Below are 22,071 nucleotides of genomic sequence, written 5' to 3' on the forward strand. Positions count from 1 at the left end.
TTTCATTCAGTTGTTAAAACAAACACATTTTCAATATCTGAAGAGAATGATTTTTTTAATCTTTGTAGCACTTACACGAGGCAAATCAAATGTATTTGCTGAAAAGACTAGCCAGTCTTTTTGTGTCGCATAAAAGTTCGGCAGTAATCAACACCAGGAAGTAAAAATTCAGATGAAATGTTGTCACGCAAAAATTGCTCGTGCGGACACTAGTTCAGTAATACTGTTTTTATATGATTCGCAATTTCTGGCGCATAACAAGAAAGATATGGAAAAATATCCACCGCATTCCAATAACACACGAGTAAATATGTTAACCAAAGCTACTCTAACATTTAAACTGCCAACAAGATCAAGTTGTTAGCGGTGCATGCGAGGCGTGCACAATGGCACCGACATGCACAGAAACGTAGTTCAGTCCAATTGTCGAACTGAATTGTTTTTGTTTACGAGAAAATAAACCATAAAATGGCCATTTACCTCCAGTCATTTTACGAGTTCAAGGTACATTACGCAGGGAAAAGACCACCTTTTCAATTGGAATTCCAAGTCCATGACACCCAGCTGAGGTCATGAAATGTCTTCAACAGGGACCGCAGAGACCTTTTTAAAGTGGTACCTCTAAAAGACAAACAAGCATCAAATTCATTAGGATCAAGACTACCTTAGTGGAAAGCTCAATTTGTATTTGTTATCAGTGTAGTTTCAACAACTTCATTGTGAGTTTATATTAAGCAACAGGATGTTGTAGCTACAGCACTACCAGCCCAATGCCCTCCTTAGTCCACCCTCTCAATCAGAAGGATACAAGAGAATTATTTAACAATTCTGGGTAACTTTTAGATTCCATAGGTACCTGGAAAAATATTGTCTTTCGACTGCAAGTGGATACTAATGACTTCGGCAGCGATATGGACTGTTACATACTACCGAAAGTAAGTGGATCAGTATTTAGAACGGCCCAAATCATTCACGATAACATCAACATCCGAAACGATCAGCCTCAGTGCCTCATCAGCAACGAAAAAGGAGTAGTCGCAATCACGGGGCCTTCGCTTTTGAGCAAAAAAGAAAAGTTTGTTTTAAAAAGGATGATCAGAAGTTAAAGCATGTAAATTTAAATTGTTTATATCATAGGCCTGGCTCGCTCTAGGTTTATCATTTCAAAAACTCAAAGAAACCATTTGTCGAGAGACAAAATTTTGTGCAAAATCCGCAAGAATTTTATTTGTCTAACGTTCCCAAATTTCTTTTTTTTTATTTCAGAGCCAGACTTCTTTCGTTGCAAATCTCACTCCTTTGAACTATAAATATGACAACGATATTGCTATAGAGGTACATGATAGTTTTTAATGTTGTTTTCATTTTCCTTGTCAATGTATTTGGATGCACAATAATATAAGTTAGACATTATTTTTACCTTTCAACCTCGGCAGAAGCTCATGACTTTGAAGCGATTAATTGTGGTTCAGACCTGGGGGTTTTTCCTTATTTGGATGTAACGTAGCTCGTGCATTTTCCCGCGCGTGCAGCTTCGATCAATAAATGACATATTTTTGTCCATATTCACTGGAAAACTTGAAAATTTACAGGGGCATGTAAATCCAGTTTCCAAAGTGTAAATCTGGATTTACATGTTTTGTAAATTATAATTTATTTACACTTTGAGGTTTTGTAAACTGAGGTATTTACATGTTAGTGTGGATCATGTAAGTAACGTGTAACTAATAATTTACACGGTCATGTTCTTGAAGTATAAATCGAGGAACATGTAAATATCGTTTAAATTATTTCAAAGGAATTTACAGTATGTGAAACAAATTAGTTTGAAATATGCTGTAAATAACGTGTAAATGACTGCAATCCTGTAAATTTAAATTTCCATGAAACTTTAATGTTTCAGCCGATCCTGGCAGTCTGCCGTTTTCGATTTACGTGTTATTTACATTGTCCAAGCAGTCTTCCTTTTTCTTTCGACTTACATGTTTATTACAGCATCTTGGCAGTCTCCCTTTTTCGATTTACAGGTTATTTACAGGATCCTGGCAGTCTCCCTTTTTCGATTTACATGGTATTTACATGATCCTGGCGTCTCCTTTTTCCGATTTACATGTTGTTTACAGGATCTCGGCAGTCTCCCTTTTCCGATTTACATGTTATCTACAGGATCTTGTCAGCCTCCCTTTTTCGATTTACATGTTATTTACAGGATCCTGGCAGTCTCCCTTTTTCGATTTACATGTTATTTACATGGTCCTGGCAGTCTCCTTTTTCCGATTTACATGTTGTTTACAGGATCCCGGCAGTCTCCCTTTTCCGATGTACATGTTATCTACAGGATCTTGTCAGCCTCCCTTTTTCGATTTACATTTTATTTACAGGATCCTGGCAGTCTTACATGTTATTTACAGGATCCTGGCAGTATCCCTTTTTCGATTTACATGTTATGTACATGGTCCTGGCAGTCTCCTTTTTCCGATTTACATGTTCTTTACAGGATCTTGGGAGTCTCCCTTTTCCGATGTACATGTTATTTACAGGATCTTGTCAGCCTCTCTTTTTCGATTTACATGTTATTAACAGGATCCTGGCAGTCTTACATGTTATTTACAGGATCCTGGCAGTCTCCTTTTTTCGATTTACATGGTATTTACATGATCCTGGCAGTCTCCTTCTTCCGATTTACATGTTGTTTACAGGATCTCGGCAGTCTCCCTTTTCCGATATACACGTTATTTACAGGATCTTGTCAGCCTCCCTTTTTCGATTTACCTGTTATTTACAGGACCCTGGCAGTCTTACATGCTATTTAGAGGATCCTGGCAGTCTCCCTTTTTCTATTTACGTGTTATTTACGTGGTCCTGGCAGTCTCCTTTTTCCGATTTACATGTTATTTACAGGATCTCGGCAGTGTCCCTTTTTCGATTTACATGTTATTTACAGGATCTTGTCAGCCTCCCTTTTTCGATTTACATGTTATTTACAGGATCTTGTCAGCCTCCCTTTTTCGGTCTACATGTTATTTACAGGATCCTGGCAGTCTCCCTTTTTCGATGTACATGTTATTTACAGGATCTTGTCAGCCTCCCTTTTTCGATTTACCGGTTATTTACAGGATCCTGGCGGTCTCCCTTTTTCGATTTACATGTTATTTACATGGTCCTGGTAGTCTCATTTTTCTGATTTACATGTTGTTTACAGGATCTCGGCAGTCTCTCTTTTCCGATGTACATGTTATTTACAGGATCTTGTCAGCCTCCCTTTTTCGATTTACATGTTATTTACAGGATCCTGGCAGTCTCCCTTTTTCGATTTCCATGTTATTTACATGGTCCTGGCAGTCTCCTTTTTCCGATTTACATGTTGTTTAAAGGATCCTGGCAGTCTCCCTTTTTCGATTTCCATGTTATTTACATGTTCCTGGCAGTCTCCTTTTTTCGATTTACATGTTGTTTAAAGGATCCCGGCAGTCTCCCTTTTCCGATGTACATGTTATCTACGGGATCTTGTCAGCCTCCCTTTTTCGATTTACATGTTATTTACAGGATCCTGGCAGTCTCCCCTTTTTGATTTACATGTTATTTACATGGTCCCGGCAGTCTCCTTTTTCCTATTTACATGTTGTTTACAGGATCCCCGCAGTCTTCCTTTAACGATGTACATGTTATCTACGGGATCTTGTCAGCCTCCTTTTTCCGATTTACATGTTGTTTACAGGATCCCGGCAGTCTCCCTTTTCCGATGTACAGGTTATCTACAGGATCTTGTCAACCTCGATCTGTTTTTCGATTTACATTTTAATTACAGGATCCTGGCAGTCTTACATGTTATTTACAGGATCCTGGCAGTCTCCCTTTTTCGATTTACATGTTATTTACATGGTCCTGGGAGTCTCCTTTTTCCTATTTACATGTTCTTTACAGGATCTCGGCAGTCTCCCTGTTCCGATGTACATGTTATTTACAGGATCTTGTCAGCCTCTCTTTTTCGATTTACATGTTATTAACAGGATCCTGGCAGTCTTACATGTTATTTACAGGATCCTGGCAGTCTTACATGCTATTTACAGGATCCTGGCAGTCTCCCTTTTTCTATTTACGTGTTATTTACATGGTCCTGGCAGTCTCCTTTTTCCGATTTACATGTTGTTTACAGGATCTCGGCAGTCTCCCTTTTCCGATTTACATGTTATTTACATGGTCCTGGCAGTCTCCCTTTTTCGATTTACATGTTGTTTACAGGATCCCGGCAGTCTCCCTTTTCCGATGTTCATGTTATTTACAGGATCTTGTCAGCCTCCCTTTTTCGATTTACATGTTATTTACAGGATCTCGGCAGTCTCCCTTTTTCCGATTTACATGTAATTTACAGGATCTTGTCAGCCTCTTTTTTTCGATTTACATGTTATTAACAAGATCTTGGCAGTCTTACATGTTATTTACAGGATCCTGGCAGTCTCCCTTTTTTGATTTAATTACATGGTATTTACATGATCCTGGCAGTCTCCTTTTTCCGATTTATATGTTGTTTACAGGATCTCGGCAGTCTCCCTTTTCCGATGTAAACGTTATTTACAGGATCTAGTCAGCCTTCCTTTTTCGATTTACATGTTATTTACAGGATCCTGGCAGTCTTACATGCTATTTACAGGATCCTGGCAGTCTCCCTTTTTCTATTTACGTGTTATTTACATGGTCCTGGCAGTCTCCTTTTTCCGATTTACAGGTGGTTTACAGGATCTCGGCAGTCTCCCTTTTCCGATATACATGTTATTTACATGGTCCTGGCAGTCTCCCTTTTCCGATTTACATGTTGTTTACAGGATCCCGGCAGTCTCCCTTTTCCGATGTACATGTTATTTACAGGATCTTGTCAGCCTCCCTTTTTCGATTTCCATGTTATTTACAGGATCCTGGCAGTCTCAATTTTTCGATTTACATGTTATTTACATGGACCTGGCAGTGTCCTTTTTCCGATTTACATGTTGTTTACAGGATCCCGGCAGTCTCTCTTTTCCGATGTACATGTTATCTACAGGATCTTGTCAGCCTCCCTTTTTCGATTTACATGTTAATTACATGGTCCTGGCAGTCTCCTTTTTCCGATTTACAGGTGGTTTACAGGATCTCGGCAGTCTCCCTTTTCCGATATACATGTTATTTACATGGTCCTGGCAGTCTCCCTTTTCCGATTTACATGTTGTTTACAGGATCCCGGCAGTCTCCCTTTTCCGATATACATGTTATTTATATGGACCTGGCAGTGTCCTTTTTCCGATTTACATGTTGTTTACAGGATCCCGGCAGTCTCTCTTTTCCGATGTACATGTTATCTACAGGATCTTGTCAGCCTCCCTTTTTCGATTTACATGTTAATTACATGGTCCTGGCAGTCTCCTTTTTCCGATTTACATGTTGTTTACAGGATCTCGGCAGTCTCCCTTTTCCGATGTACATGTTATTTACAGGATCTTTTCAGCCTCCCTTTTTCGATTTACATGTTATTTACAGGATCCTGGCAGGCTCCCTTTTTCGATTTACATGTTATTTACATGGTCCTGGCAGTCTCCTTTTTCCGATTTACATATTGTTTACAGGATCTCGGCAGTCTCCCTTTTCCGATGTACATGTTATTTACAGGATCTTGTCAGCCTCCCTTTTTCGATTTACATGTTATTTACAGGATCTTGGCAGTCTTACATGCTATTTACAGGATCCTGGCAGTCTCCTTTTTTCGATTTTCGTGTTATTTACATGGTCCTGGCATTCTCCTTTTTCCGATTTACATATTGTTTACAGGATCTCGGCAGTCTCCCTTTTCCAATGTACATGTTATTTACAGGATTTTGTCAGCCTCCCTTTTTCGATTTACACTTTATTTACAGGATCCTGGCAGTCTCCCTTTTTCGATTTACATGTTATTTACATGGTCCTGGCAATATCCTTTTTCCGATTTACATGTTGTTTACAGGATCTCGGCAGTGTCTCTTTTCCGATTTACATGTTATCTACACGATCTTGTCAGCCTCCCTTTTTCGATTTACATGTTGTTTACAGGATCCTGGTAGTCTCCCTTTTTCTATTTACGTGTTATTTACATGGTCCTGGCAGTCTCCTTTTTCCGATTTACATGTTGCAATTGTTTACAGGATCCCGGCAGTCTCCCTTTTCCGATGTACATGTTAATTACAGGATCTTGTCAGCCTCCCCTTTTCGATTTACATGTTATCTATGGGATCTTGTCAGCCTCCCTTTTTCAATTTACATGTTGTTTACATGGTCCTGGCAGTCTCCTTTTTCCGATTTACATGTTGTTTACAGGATCTCGGCAGTCTCCCTTTTCCGATGTACATGTTATTTACAGGATCTTGTCAGCCTCCCTTTTTCGATTTACATGTTATTTACAGGATCCTGGATGTCTCAATTTTTCGATGTACATGTTATTTACATGGTCCTGGCAGTGTCCTTTTTCCGATTTACATGTTGTTTACAGGATCCCGGCAGTCTCCCTTTTCCGATGTACATGTTATCTACGGGATCTTGTCAGCCTCCCTTTTTCAATTTACATGTTATTTACATGGTCCTGGCAGTCTCCTTTTTCCGATTTACATGTTGTTTACAGGATCTCGGCTGTCTCCCTTTTCCGATGTACATGTTGTTTACAGGATCTCTACAGTCTCCCTTTTCCGATTTACATGTTATTTACAGGATCTTGTCAGCCTCCCTTTTTCGATTTACACTTTATTTACAGGATCCTGGCAGCCTCCCTTTTTCGATTTACATGTTATTTACATGGTCCTGGCAGTCTCCTTTTTGCGATTTACATGTTGTTTACAGGATCCCGGCAGTCTCCCTTTTCCGATGTACATGTTATTTACAGGATCTTAACAGCCTCTCTTTTTCGATTTACATGTTATTTACAGGATCTTGTCAGCCTCCCTTTTTCGATTTACATGTTATTTACAGGATCCTGGCAGTCTCCCCTTTTCGATTTACATGTTATTTACATGGTCCTGGCAGTCTCCTTTTTGCGATTTACATGTTGTTTAAAGGATCGAGGCAGTCTCCCTTTTCCGATGTACATGTTATCTACGGGATCTTGTCAGCCTCCCTCTTTCGATTTACATGTTATTTACATGGTCCTTGCAGTCTCCTTTTTCCGATTTACATGTTGTTTACAGGATCTCGGCAGTCTCCCTTTTCCGATGTACATGTTATTTACAGGATCTTGTCAGCCTCCCTTTTTCGATTTACATGTTATTTACAGGGTCTTGTCAGCCTCCCTTTTTCGATTTACATGTTATTTACAGGATCCTGGCAGTCTTACACGTTATTTACAGGATCCTGGCAGTCTCCCTTTTCCGATGTACATGTTATTTACATGATCTTGTCAGCCTCCCTTTTTCGATTTACATGTTATTTACAGGATCCTGGCAGTCTCATTTTTTCGATTTACATGTTATTTACATGGTCCTGGCAGTGTCTTTTTTCCGATTTACATGTTGTTTACAGGATCCCGGCAGTCTCCCTTTTCCGATGTACATGTTATCTACGGGATCTTGTCAGCCTTCCTTTTTCGATTTACATGTTATTTACATGGTCCTGGCAGTCTCCTTTTTCCGATTTACATGTTGTTTACAGGATCTCGGCAGTCTCTCTTATACGATTTACATGTTATTTACAGGATCTTGTCGGCCTTCCTTTTTCGATTTCCATGTTATGTACAGGATCTTGGCAGTCTTACATGCTATTTACAGGATCCTGGCAGTCTTCCTTTTTCGATTTACGTGTTATTTACATGGTCCTGGCAGTCTCCTTTTTCCGATTTACATGTTATTTACAGGATCTTGTCAGCCTCCGTTTTTCGATTTACACTTTATTTACACGATCCTGGCAGTCTCCCTTTTTCGATTTTCTTGTTATTTACATGGTCCTGGCAATATCCCTTTTCCGATTTACATGTTGTTTACAGGATCTCGGCAGTCTCTCTTTTCCGATTTACATGTTATCTACACGATCTTGTCAGCCTCCCTTTTTCGATTTACATGTTATTTACAGGATCCTGGCAGTCTTCCTTTTTCGATTTACATGTTATTTACATAGTCCCGGCAGTCTCCTTTTTGCGATTGACATGTTCTTTACAGGATCTCGGCAGTCTCCCTTTTCCGATGTACATGTTATTTACAGGATCTTGTCAGCCTCTCTTTTTCGATTTACATGTTATTAACAGGATCCTGGCAGTCTTACATGTTATTTACAGGATCCTGGCAGTCTCCCTTTTTCGATTTAATTACATGGTATTTACATGATCCTGGCGTCTCCTTTTTCCGATTTACATGTTGTTTACAGGATCTCGGCAGTCTCCCTTTTCCGATGTACACGTTATTTACAGGATCTTGTCAGCCTCCCTTTTTCGATTTACATGTTATTTACAGGATCCTGGCAGTCTTACATGCTATTTACAGGATCCTGGCAGTCTCCCTTTTTCTATTTACGTGTTATTTACATGGTCCTGGCAGTCTCCTTTTTCCGATTTACATGTTGTTTACAGGATCTCGGCAGTCTCCCTTTTCCGATTTACATGTTATTTACAGGATCTTGTCACCGTCCCTTTTTCGATTTACATGTTATTTACAGGATCCTGGCAGTCTCCCCTTTTCGATTTACATGTAATTTACATGGTCCTGGCAGTCTCCTTTTTCCGATTTACATGTTGTTTACAGGATCCCGGCAGTCTCCCTATTTCCGATGTACATGTTATCTACGGGATCTTGTCAGCCTCCCTTTTTCGATTTACATGTTATTTACATGGTCCTGGCAGTCTCCTTTTTCCGATTTACATGTTGTTTACAGGATCTTGGCAGTCTCCCTTTTCCGATGTACATGTTATTTACATGATCTTGTCAGCCTCCCTTTTTCGATTTACATGTTATTTACAGGATCTTGTCAGCCTCCCTTTTTCGATTTACATGTTATTTACAGGATCTTGTCAGCCTCCCTTTTTCGATTTACATGTTATTTACAGGATCCTGGCAGTCTCATTTTTTCGATTTACATGTTATTTACATGGTCCTGGCAGTGTCCTTTTTGCGATTTACATGTTGTTTACAGGATCCCGGCAGTCTCCCTTTTCCGATGTACATGTTATCTACGGGATCTTGTCAGCCTCCCTTTTTCGATTTACATGTTAATTACATGGTCCTGGGAGTCTCCTTTTTCCGATTTACATGTTGTTTACAGGATCTCGGCAGTCTCCCTTTTCCGATGTACATGTTATTTACAGGATCTTGTCAGCCTCCCTTTTTCGATTTACATGTTATTTACAGGATCCTGGCAGTCTTGCATGCTATTTACAGTATCCTGGCAGTCTCCCTTTTTCAATGTACGTGTTATTTACATGGTCCTGGCAGTCTCCTATTTCCGATTTACATGTTGTTTACAGGATCTCTGCAGTCTCCCTTTTCTGATTTACATGTTATTTACAGGATCTTGTCAGCCTCCCTTTTTCGATTTACACTTTATTTACAGGATCCTGGCAGCCTCCCTTTTTCGATTTACATGTTATTTACATGGTCCTGGCAGTCTCCTTTTTCCAATTTACATGTTGTTTACAGGATCCCGGCAGTCTCCCTTTTCCGATGTACATGTTATTTACAGGATCTTGTCAGCCTCTCTTCTTCGATTTACATGTAATTTACAGGATCTTGTCAGCCTCCCTTTTTCGATTTACATGTTATTTACAGGATCCTGGCAGTCTCCCCTTTTCGATTTACATGTTATTTACATGGTCCTGGTAGTCTCCTTTTTGCGATTTACATGTTGTTTACAGGATCCCGGCAGTCTCCCTTTTCCGATGTACATGTCATCTACGGGATCTTGTCAGCCTCCCTTTTTCGATTTACATGTTATTTACATGGTCCTTGCAGTCTCCTTTTTCCGATTCACATGTTGTTTACAGGATCTCGGCAGTCTCCCTTTTCCGATGTACATGTTATTTACAGGATCTTGTCAGCCTCCCTTTTTCGATTTACATGTTATTTACAGGATCTTGTCAGCCTCCCTTTTTTCATTTACATGTTATTTACAGGTTCCTGGCAGTCTTACACGTTATTTACAGGATCCTGGCAGTCTCCTTTTTCCGATGTACATGTTATTTGCATGATCTTGTCAGCCTCCCTTTTTCGATTTTCATGTTATTTACAGGATCCTGGCAGTCTCATTTTTTCAATTTACATGTTATTTACATGGTCCTGGCAGTGTCCTTTTTCCGATTTACATGTTGTTTACAGGATCCCAGGAGTCTTCCTTTTCCGATGTACATGTTATCTACGGGATCTTGTCAGCCTCCCTTTTTCGATTTACATGTTATTTACATGGTCCTGGCAGTCTCCTTTTTCCGATTTACATGTTGTCTACAGGATCCCGGCAGTCTCCCTTTTCCGATGTACATGTTATTTACAGGATCTTGTCAGCCTCCCTTTTTCGATTTACATGTTATTTACAGGATCCTGGCAGTCTTGCAAGCTATTTACAGTATCCTGGCAGTCTCCCTTTTTCGATGTACGTGTTATTTACATGGTCCTGGCAGTCTCCTTTTTCCGATTTACATGTTTTTTACAGGATCTCTCCAGTCTTCCTTTTCCGATTTACATGTTATTTACAGGATCTTGTCAGCCTCCCTTTTTCGATTTACACTTTATTTACAGGATCCTGGCAGCCTCCCTTTTTCGATTTACATGTTATTTACATGGTCCTGGCAGTCTCCTTTTTCCGATTTACATGTTGTTTACAGGATCCTGGCAGTCTCCCTTTTCCGATGTACATGTTATTTACAGGATCTTGTCAGCCTCCCTTTTTCGATTTACATGTTATTTACAGGATCCTGGCAGTCTTGCATGCTATTTACAGTATTCTGGGAGTCTCCCTTTTTCGATGTACGTGTTATTTACATGGTCCTGGCAGTCTCCTTTTTCCGATTTACATGTTGTTTACAGGATCTCTGCAGTCTCCCTTTTCCGATTTACATGTTATTTACAGGATCTTGTCAGCCTCCATTTTTTGATTTACACTTTATTTACAGGATCCTGGCAGCCTCTCTTTTTCGATTTACATGTTATTTACATGGTCCTGGCAGTCTCCTTTTTCCGATTTACATGTTGTTTACAGGATCCCGGCAGTCTCCCTTTTCCGATGTACATGTTATTTACAGGATCTTGTCAGCCTCTCTTTTTCGATTTACATGTTATTTACAGGATCTTGTCAGCCTCCCTTTTTCGATTTACATGTTATTTACAGGATCCTGGCAGTCTCCCCTTTTCGATTTACATGTTATTTACATGGTCCTGGTAGTCTCCTTTTTGCGATTTACATGTTGTTTACAGGATCCCGGCAGTCTCCCTTTTCCGATGTACATGTCATCTACGGGATCTTGTCAGCCTCCCTTTTTCGATTTACATGTTATTTACATGGTCCTTGCAGTCTCCTTTTTCCGATTCACATGTTGTTTACAGGATCTCGGCAGTCTCCCTTTTCCGATGTACATGTTATTTACAGGATCTTTTCAGCCTCCCTTTTTCGATTTACATGTTATTTACAGGATCTTGTCAGCCTCCCTTTTTCCATTTACATGTTATTTACAGGATCCTGGCAGTCTTACACGTTATTTACAGGATCCTGGCAGTCTCCCTTTTCCGATGTACATGTTATTTACATGATCTTGTCAGTCTCCCTTTTTCGATTTACATGTTATTTACAGGATCCTGGCAGTCTCATTTTTTCGATTTACATGTTATTTACATGGTCCTGGCAGTGTCCTTTTTCCGATTTACATGTTGTTTACAGGATCCCAGGAGTCTTCCTTTTCCGATGTACATGTTATCTACGGGATCTTGTCAGCCTCCCTTTTTCGATTTACATGTTATTTACATGGTCCTGGCAGTCTCCTTTTTCCGATTTACATGTTGTCTACAGGATCCCAGCAGTCTCCCTTTTCCGATGTACATGTTAGTTACAGGATCTTGTCAGCCTCCCTTTTTCGATTTACATGTTATTTACAGGATCCTGGCAGTCTTGCAAGCTATTTACAGTATCCTGGCAGTCTCCCTTTTTCGATGTACGTGTTATTCACATGGTCCTGGCAGTCTCCTTTTTCCGATTTACATGTTGTTTACAGGATCTCTGCAGTCTTCCTTTTCCGATTTACATGTTATTTACAGGATCTTGTCAGCCTCCCTTTTTCGATTTACACTTTATTTACAGGATCCTGGCAGCCTCCCTTTTTCGATTTACATGTTATTTACATGGTCCTGGCAGTCTCCTTTTTCCGATTTACATGTTGTTTACAGGATCCCGGCAGTCTCCCTTTTCCGATGTTCATGTTATTTACAGGATCTTGTCAGCCTCCCTTTTTCGATTTACATGTTATTTACAGGATCCTGGCAGTCTTGCATGCTATTTACAGTATTTTGGGAGTCTCCCTTTTTCGATGTACGTGTTATTTACATGGTCCTGGCAGTCTCCTTTTTCCAATTTACATGTTGTTTACAGGATCTCTGCAGTCTCCCTTTTCCGATTTACATGTTATTTACAGGATCTTGTCAGCCTCAATTTTTTGATTTACACTTTATTTACAGGATCCTGGCAGCCTCTCTTTTTCGATTTACATGTTATTTACATGGTCCTGGCAGTCTCCTCTTTCCGATTTACATGTTGTTTACAGGATCCCGGCAGTCTCCCTTTTCCGATGTACATGTTATTTACAGGATCTTGTCAGCCTCTCTTTTTCGATTTACATGTTATTTACAGGATCTTGTCAGCCTCCCTTTTTCGATTTACATGTTATTTACAGGATCCTGGCAGTCTCCCCTTTTCGATTTACATGTTATTTACATGGTCCTGGTAGTCTCCTTTTTGCGATTTACATGTTGTTTACAGGATCCCGGCAGTCTCCCTTTTCCGATGTACATGTCATCTACGGGATCTTGTCAGCCTCCCTTTTTCGATTTACATGTTATTTACATGGTCCTTGCAGTCTCCTTTTTCCGATTCACATGTTGTTTACAGGATCTCGGCAGTCTCCCTTTTCCGATGTACATGTTATTTACAGGATCTTGTCAGCCTTCCTTTTTCGATTTACATGTTATTTACAGGATCTTGTCAGCCTCCCTTTTTCCATTTACATGTTATTTACAGGATCCTGGCAGTCTTACACGTTATTTACAGGATCCTGGCAGTCTCCCTTTTCCGATGTACATGTTATTTACATGATCTTGTCAGCCTCCCTTTTTCGATTTACATGTTATTTACAGGATCCTGGCAGTCTCATTTTTTCGATTTACATGTTATTTACATGGTCCTGGCAGTGTCCTTTTTCCGATTTACATGTTGTTTACAGGATCCCAGGAGTCTTCCTTTTCCGATGTACATGTTATCTACGGGATCTTGTCAGCCTCCCTTTTTCGATTTACATGTTATTTACATGGTCCTGGCAGTCTCCTTTTTCCGATTTACATGTTGTCTACAGGATCCCGGCAGTCTCCCTTTTCCGATGTACATGTTATTTACAGGATCTTGTCAGCCTCCCTTTTTCGATTTACATGTTATTTACAGGATCCTGGCAGTCTTGCAAGCTATTTACAGTATCCTGGCAGTCTCCCTTTTTCGATGTACGTGTTATTTACATGGTCCTGGCAGTCTCCTTTTTCCGATTTACATGTTGTTTACAGGATCTCTGCAGTGTTCCTTTTCCGATTTACATGTTATTTACAGGATCTTGTCAGCCTCCCTTTTTCGATTTACACTTTATTTACAGGATCCTGGCAGCCTCCCTTTTTCGATTTACATGTTATTTACATGGTCCTGGCAGTCTCCTTTTTCCGATTTACATGTTGTTTACAGGATCCCGGCAGTCTCCCTTTTCCGATGTACATGTTATTTACAGGATCTTGTCAGCCTCCCTTTTTCGATATTTACATGTTATTTACAGGATCCTGGCAGTCTTGCATGCTATTTACAGTATTCTGGCAGTCTCCCTTTTTCGATGTACGTGTTATTTACATGGTCCTGGCAGTCTCCTTTTTCCGATTTACATGTTGTTTACAGGATCTCTGCAGTCTCCCTTTTCCGATTTACATGTTATTTACAGGATCTTGTCAGCCTCCATTTTTTGATTTACACTTTATTTACAGGATCCTGGCAGCCTCTCTTTTTCGATTTACATGTTATTTACATGGTCCTGGCAGTCTCCTTTTTCCGATTTACATGTTGTCTACAGGATCCCGGCAGTCTTCCTTTTCCGATGTACATGTTATTTACAGGATCTTGTCAGCCTCTCTTTTTCGATTTACATGTTATTTACAGCATCTTGTCAGCCTCCCTTTTTCGATTTACATGTTATTTACAGGATCCTGGCAGTCTTACATGTTATTTACAGGATTTTTGCAGTCTCCCTTTTCCGATGTACATGTTATTTACAGGATCTTGTCAGCCTCCCTTTTTCGATTTACATGTTATTTACATGATCCTGGCAGTCTCCCTTTTTCGATTTACATGTTATTTACATGGTCCTGGCAGTCTCCTTTTTCCGATTTACATGTTGTTTACAGGATCTCGGCAGTCTCTCTTTTCCGATTTACATGTTATTTACAGGATCTTTTCAGGCTCCCTTTTTCGAATTACATGTTATTTACAGGATCCTGGCAGTCTTACATGCTATTTACAGGATCCTGGCAGTCTCCCCTTTTCGATTTACATGTTATTTACATGGTCCTGGCAGTCTCCTCTTTCCGATTTATATATTGTTTACAGGATCTCGGCAGTCTCCCTTTTCCGATTTACATGTTATTTACAGGATCTTGTCAGCCTCCCTTTTTCGAATTACATGTTATTTACAGGATCTTGGCAGTCTTACATGCTATTTACAGGATCTTGTCAGCCTCCCTTTTTCGATTTACATGTTATTAACAGGATCCTGTTAGTCTCCCTTTTTTGATTTACATTTTATTTACATGGTCCTGGCAGTCTCCTTTTTCCGATTTACATGTTGTTTACAGCATCTCAGGGGTCTCCCTTTTTCGATTTACATGTTATTTACAGGATCCTGGCAGTCTCTCTGTTTCGATTTACATGCTATTTCCAGGATGTTGAGTGCTCCCGTGCGAGCAGAGTCTCTTTCGATCTTCCTAGATAAGTCGGGAAGAGAAAAGAAGACTCTGCCAGCCGCCTCGACATTTCGTATTGAGAATGTGTTCAAAATTCAAACCTCAGTCGGGAGTCAGTCACGCGTGACGATCGACTAGTAACCGCGAAACCACGAAACCAAAACAAACAGTTGGGATATTTTCGAACAACTCTGGCAAACACACGACAACCAAGGAATCATTTCCTTGGAAACTCAAGATAGTTCAAGTTTTTAAATTGTCATTTCAATTTTTACTGAAAAAATTAATAGGTTTCTTAATTCTGACAAACTAGTTTCTGTAACCGACATACGGAAGAAATACTCATGGGAATTTCGACAGTTCAAAATTGTCACCTGACTGTTGTCAATTTAAAAATATATTAATGCCGCGTGGCGATTTATCACGCGCACAAATTAAAAAACAAACAGGTTTGACAAGTCGAAACTGGACTGACTCATCCATTCCTTTGGATGAGCGGCAAATCAGAGAAAGTCGAGGCGGCTGGCAGAATCTTCTTTCCTCTTCCCAACTTATCTAGGAAGATCGAAAGAGACTCTGCTCGCAGGGTAGTTGAGTGCATCCTCTTCTTCAAATTTACATGTTATTTACATGATCTCTCTTCCTTTAGTCTTTAGAATTTACAGCATAATGCTTCACATTTACACGTTTCAATTGAAAATTTACACGATATTTACATGATTATTGAAAACGTGTAAAAGTAAATTGTAATTGATTTACATGTTATTTACATGGTATGTAAATTTTCGATTTTTTCTAGTGATTTGGGCATAAAATTGTTGTCCTAAAATCCCCAGCTTTGTTCCAAGGAAAAGAGTTGCAAGTTACACGCCTCGTTTATAGTGCACTTCTCTATTTCGCCTACAACCCACCCTTCAAATATACATTAATGCCTTCACCGAGTTCTTTGACGGAAACAAATGAACCCCAACAAAATGACCTGCTTCCAACTGTGTGGTTTTATAGCTCAGTTGGTAGAGCATCACACCGGCATCGCAGGGCTCATGGGTTCTTATCCCGTTGAAGTCACCTGAATTCTCACTAGGTTTGTATAAGAGGCAACTTGATTAAATTCTCTTCTCTCTTTCGATTTATTGGTAAAATATTTGGGAGATGCCATGGCAACGCTGGCACATACGGCCCGAACTCCGTGCATACGGCGAGAGTTACTGAAATGTAAATATTGACCAATCAGAATTCAGAGAGCGGGAAAAACTGTGCTATCCGACGTCACGTCAATTGTTCTTAATTAAAGGGCCATAAAACCATTTAAAAGATTTTGTGGCATTTTCTTGTCAACAAACAATATACTTTTACGATCCTTCGTCCACACTCTAGCGACGTGAACAAGTTGGAACAATCGATAGCGCAAAGTCGGTTATATTTTGACGTGATCTTTTCGTCGACGTCTATTATTGATTGCAATCAATATGATCAATAAGAATCAACAATAATCGATTGATTATTATTGATTGGTTCAATCAATAAAAATCGACACTCACTCACCAAATCGTCTTGCGGTTGCCACAGTAATGTTCGAACTTGTTGTATCGCGGGCGCATAAAATCGAGGCTAGGGCGGCCATCTTGGCTATTCAGTGTAATGACCATGTGCTTCGAATAAACCGTGAAATCGTCGACTCTGTGGTGATTATTAGACGCAAATGTGACCGTTCTAACGTGTGGGAACAATTGCTATTGATTATTGTTGCTTTTTTTAGATAATCAATAACTGATTAGTAATACGTTTTAGTAATTAGTAAGATTTTTAATAGTAAACTGTAGTAAAAATGCTACTGTAACAAATTTGAAGCATTTAATTTTTTTAAAAAAACATAAAGCGTACGTAGCAATTTAAGTTTAGTGAATTGTTTGTTAATTCACATAGTGCGTTTTATTGAAAATAACTTGAACAAATTTCATAATCAATAAAAATCATTATTAATCAATATTTAAGAAATAGAAAACATGTACCGTGTTTCTATCGAGTTATAGAAACACGAGTGAAAGTTTGGGAGCACGAGGAATACTGTGGGAACACGAGTCGCAGGCGAGTGTTTCCACAGGTTTTTCGAGTTCTCCCAAACTTTTCACTTTTATTTCTTTTAGAAAACAACGCGACAAGAAAAAGGAAAACAACTTGTTAACTCCTATTATCACAATGTAAATTCTCTTTGCTCGCGCCATCACTACGTTAACAGCTCGCGCTAGTTCTGTCTCCATCGAGTTATAGAAACACGATTTTTAACCAATCAGCGCGCGTATTTTCTTTGGACTGTTTTCTAATAATCAATGATAATCAACTTTTAGGCATTGATGTTTTATTGATTTCCATTGCCAATAAATTAATTGTTATTGATTATTATTGATTTTATTGAATGTTGATTTTTTTGTTGTTTCCTTTCTGCACTCCTAGATTCACAGCCTTCCTTACAATAGCAGCGTGTCGGAGCTTTATATGGTTTACGGTAAGTAAATAAATCACGGTTGATGCAGTTAAGACGGGTTTTGTTTTGAAACTCCTTTCGATCAATAAATCCGATCTCGAAACGTAGATCAACGAGGAAGCACATAACATTCACACAAAATCACTTCCAGAGACCAGACTCAGTTTTAAACGAGTTATTTAATACGTTTCAGCTCGCATAAATGACATTTGAATTCCGAACCAATCCCAAGAGTAACAAGGCTACCATTAGTTATGTAGATAACCTGGTTTCCAGGGACAATCATTCCCTTTATCACTGTAAAATAAGTGTCGGAACTCGAATCGCCGAGCAACAGATATTATGCCATTGTTTACTCTTACAGCCAAGGACTGCTGCAGACGCTAAATAATCAAACAAACAAACAAAAGTGCTAGTCCACAGTCAGTTATATGTGGCCTGAAGAGCCGCGAGGGCGGCGAAACGCTTGGCCTCGAAGCAAAGAAAAGGGATACGACTGTTTTAATTTCAAAGCGTATCGGGAAATTAAAGGACAGCAAAACAACCTGCATCATTTTTAACGGGCGCATCATTAAGAGGGCAAACGCTTACATGGGAAACCACCTATGATGCTTCCTTACTAAACAATAAGTCTGAACTAATATGATCACAAAATGCCTCCAAGAAAACAAGCTCATAGCTACCATTCGTCATTAATTTTCAATTTTACCGTGAAAACGATCTCTGCACGCGCGGCAATTTCAGTGTGATGATGATTGCTTAGTGGTGCAACTTGAGTAATGACTGTCTTTAATAATAATAATAATAATAATAATAATAATAATAATAGTAATAATAATAACAATAACGATAACGATAACGATAACGATAACGATAACGATAACGATAACGATAACGATAACGATAACGATAACGATAATAATAATTTCTTTTGATCTTTATAGCCCCAAGAAATACAAATGCAGCGCATTCCACTTCTGGTAAGTGTGTAGTCTCGTACTTATCATTGACGTTATTGGGCGAGATCCGGACTCAAAAGTTTTTTTAAAAGAAAAAAATATTATCATTATTATTATTATTGATTCAATATAATAATTTTAATAATAATAATAATAATAAAAATAGTTATTATAATTATAATAAATTATCATGAATATTACAATTATGATGATGTCAAATCTTTGACAGCCTCCAAACATGTGACAACGCCAAGTCTACCAGGTGCAGTTGATACCACGTCAAGTAAGTTTAGTCTGGTAGTTATCATTAATTTTTCGACCCCAGACAATGATCACAATTTGGCGAGATCCGGAGTCAACATATAATTTAAAGAAGATATATTATTATTATTATTATTATTATTATTATTATTATTATTATTATTATCTTTGTGAACTGGATGATCTTTTTTCCGGTTTGCTTCCTAAGGGAACGGGTCATAGCCCATGACCAAAGGTCCCTTAGAGTTTTCTTCTTACTCTAGAGCTCCATTTTCAAATTTTTGCTGAACGTCCCTAGTGCACCAATGACAATTGGTACGACAATTACTTTTCGGCAGCTCCAGATTTTCCCAATCTCTCTTTTTAATTCTTGGTATTTTTCCATTTTCTCTTGTTTTTTTCCAGCACTCTTGTATCAAAAGGGCACGCGATATCTATCACATAACATGATCTTTCTATCTTATCAAGAACAACTACATCAGGCCTATTATGCTCAATTTGATGGTCTGTTTGAATTCGGAAGTCCCATAACACCTTTACTTGATCGTTTACTATAACTCCTTCAGGGTCATGATCATACCACTTGTCTTTGCATAAGATGTTGAATTTCTGACAGAGTTTCCAATAGATAACTTAGCCTACCTTATCCTACCTTATTATTATTATTATTATTATTATTATTATTATTATTATTATTATTATTATCATCATCTTTGTGAACTGGATGACCTTTTTTCCGGTTTGCTTCCTAAGGGAGCGGGTCATAGCCCATAACCAAAGGTCCCTTAGAGTTTTCTTCTTACTCTAGAGCTCCAACACCCTTCTCAAAATCCTCACCGTTCCCAGTAACGTAGTTTTCTGTAGTAATAAAATGCTAATTTTGACATTCAACTTTCCCAGCCACTTGTCCATTATTATTATTATTATTATAATTGTTGTTGTTGTTGTTGTTGTTATTGTTTGAAATCTTTATTTTCTTATTTGTCTTTGATAGCCGCTAAAAATATGACAACGAGAAGCCCACCACATACTGTAACAGCTGATCCCATCACTGGTGAGTTTAGTCTAGTCGTTATCATTACATTTAAACGTCGGATATTGCGTTGTTCGCCTCCTGATTGGTTGTCAGTAAATGTGTTTCATGTGTTATTATTATTCACGGCAGATATGGTCACGGCAATGCAAACTTTATTATTATTATTATTATTATTATTATTATTATCATTATCGTTATCGTTATTATCGCCATTATTATTATCATTATTATTATTATTATTATTATTATTATTATTATTATTATCAAAATGAAAATAAATAAAATAAATAAAAATATGATATTTGGCTAGCATAAGGCAATAATGAAGAATCTCCCTGTTTCTAGATTTTAAGTACCAACCATACGAAATAACGCGTTTGGGTAAAACTACATAGAAAAACAATTCAAGAATGATAAGGCTACACTACATATTGTGTTACATATTAATTGACGTGATTGGCTATCAAGCTACAGATATCAACCAAACTCAGTTGAGATGCATTTTATCACGACTGTCACAAAACATAGAAACTTACAACTTTTGTGTTCATGGCGAATCAAGTTTTTCTGCTTTTCGTAACACATGGATGGTGTTACAGCTTCCAAGTGAATGTTGAAGGTCTTTGGCCGGGCAATTATTTGATCCCCCCTATATGCCTATTCAAGCCATCCGCGGGCTTGCCATTTGCGATCGAGCCTTTCAGTCTTGCTACTCGACGTAAAAAGAATTAATATTTAGGTCTCCAATGTCGACGGAGAAATAAATCAACATCGTTTTTGCATCTCTAGGCATCATCAAAGCTGTGGCAATATCGATTGGAATCGTGATTGGTATATTAGTTTTGTGTATTTACGCAGTCTGCAAAATCTGCAAGAAACCAAGGCCTGAACCAGTGGTACCTGAAGGTTGAGTATCATCGTTTATTTTATGTTTAGCTTTGAAATGAACTCTTGCTTCACTTTGTTAGTAATAAGTTTACCAACCTTGCACCAAGAGAACTCGCAGTATGACAAACTTGCACGAGAAGCTTTCAGTGCAGGCAGAAGAAGGGAAGCCTCTATCTCCCATACTTGGCCTAGGAGTCAATTGCAACTCTTTCCCGAGTAGATTTATCTGTAGAACGCCTCCTTTGGGAGATTCAGCACAGTGTCAAGGGAAATATGAAACGTTTCGCGGGGAAAACCTGTTGCGAAAAATAAATTTACGCGGAAAAGGGTTGACTCAAGGCATTAGTAGAGATAGAGGCTTCCCTTGATGAACTCCTTGTGCAGGACATCCCGGAACCCGGCTTCCCTCAGTGAAAGAGAAGTTCAGAAACTCAGTAATGTAGCAGCTCTCGTAATATAACCTGCTATTGTTTGTTACTGTAAAGCAGCCTATATTGTTTTGAAGTCTAAGTCATCATTTCCCAATTGTTTAGTCTTTTGTTTTTGGCTTCGGTGTGGAACCATTCACATTATACGTTACGAGAGCTGCTGCATGACTCCACAAATTCCATCTCTTTTTCTTTTTCCTTTCAGCGGGCAAAGGTATAGCCTTTCGTTCTTTCTCTTATCCACTGTATTGTCTATTTATATTTATCAAATGAACAAATTAGCAAACTCTTAATTAACTACAATTCTGGGAGCTGCAGAATGACTATTATTTTTGATGGATTAACTTAAATATGCAAGCAGGCATAAGAGCCTCATAATTCCCACCCACAAATACAACATATGGACTTAGTGTGCTTCGTTTGAGAAGAGCAGCAATATTTAATTTATTTACTTGTTTATTCAATCACTGAAAGCGCGTCAGCTTAAATCCTTAGCAAGTAAAAGACAAGCAATCCTTCACGAAGAAGCGGGAAGCTAAATTTGTTTTATTGTTGTTTCCCTAAGATCAGTGAACAAACTCTTCCTAATTTTATCTTAGTGTCTAGCTGTGCAAGCGCAGTGGACGCAAAAATTGAAGGTTATTGCTTTCTAGTTAGCAACAGATAAACAGCAAGTTCATAAAAGTGGAAAGTTAGCAAGGACAAATCGAGCTTTTACGGTTTCGCGACTTGCAGCAGACTGACATTTGCCTGAAGCCCGGGCCTAAACATATTAGCGCGCTCACATGTTTCACTTCGAATTTTGTGTCACTAGGTTATGAGTACGCCGCTTTCATTGTATTCACCTCCCACGACT

At 38.8% G+C, this 22,071-nt stretch overlaps 1 protein-coding gene across 3 annotated transcripts in view; it reads left to right on the forward strand.

The window, feature by feature from the left end:
- The window catches only part of LOC138058881 (uncharacterized), a 35,438-nt gene that overhangs the window by 10,793 nt on the left and 2,574 nt on the right, over window positions 1-22,071 (forward strand). For 2 of the 3 annotated variants that reach the window (XM_068904327.1, XM_068904329.1), the window contains exons 5-12: window positions 844-935; window positions 1,267-1,335; window positions 17,613-17,664; window positions 18,588-18,623; window positions 18,832-18,885; window positions 19,858-19,917; window positions 20,689-20,805; window positions 22,030-22,071. The exon at window positions 22,030-22,071 is cut by the window's right edge. In XM_068904327.1, coding sequence (XP_068760428.1) covers window positions 844-935; window positions 1,267-1,335; window positions 17,613-17,664; window positions 18,588-18,623; window positions 18,832-18,885; window positions 19,858-19,917; window positions 20,689-20,805; window positions 22,030-22,071 — 522 coding nt within the window. The remainder of the gene's footprint in view (window positions 1-843; window positions 936-1,266; window positions 1,336-17,612; window positions 17,665-18,587; window positions 18,624-18,831; window positions 18,886-19,857; window positions 19,918-20,688; window positions 20,806-22,029) is intronic. The other variant, XM_068904328.1, reaches the window with a different exon arrangement.

The sequence above is a fragment of the Montipora capricornis genome, chromosome 8 (genome assembly GCF_036669925.1).
Source record: "Montipora capricornis isolate CH-2021 chromosome 8, ASM3666992v2, whole genome shotgun sequence".
Classification (NCBI taxonomy): domain Eukaryota; kingdom Metazoa; phylum Cnidaria; class Anthozoa; order Scleractinia; family Acroporidae; genus Montipora; species Montipora capricornis.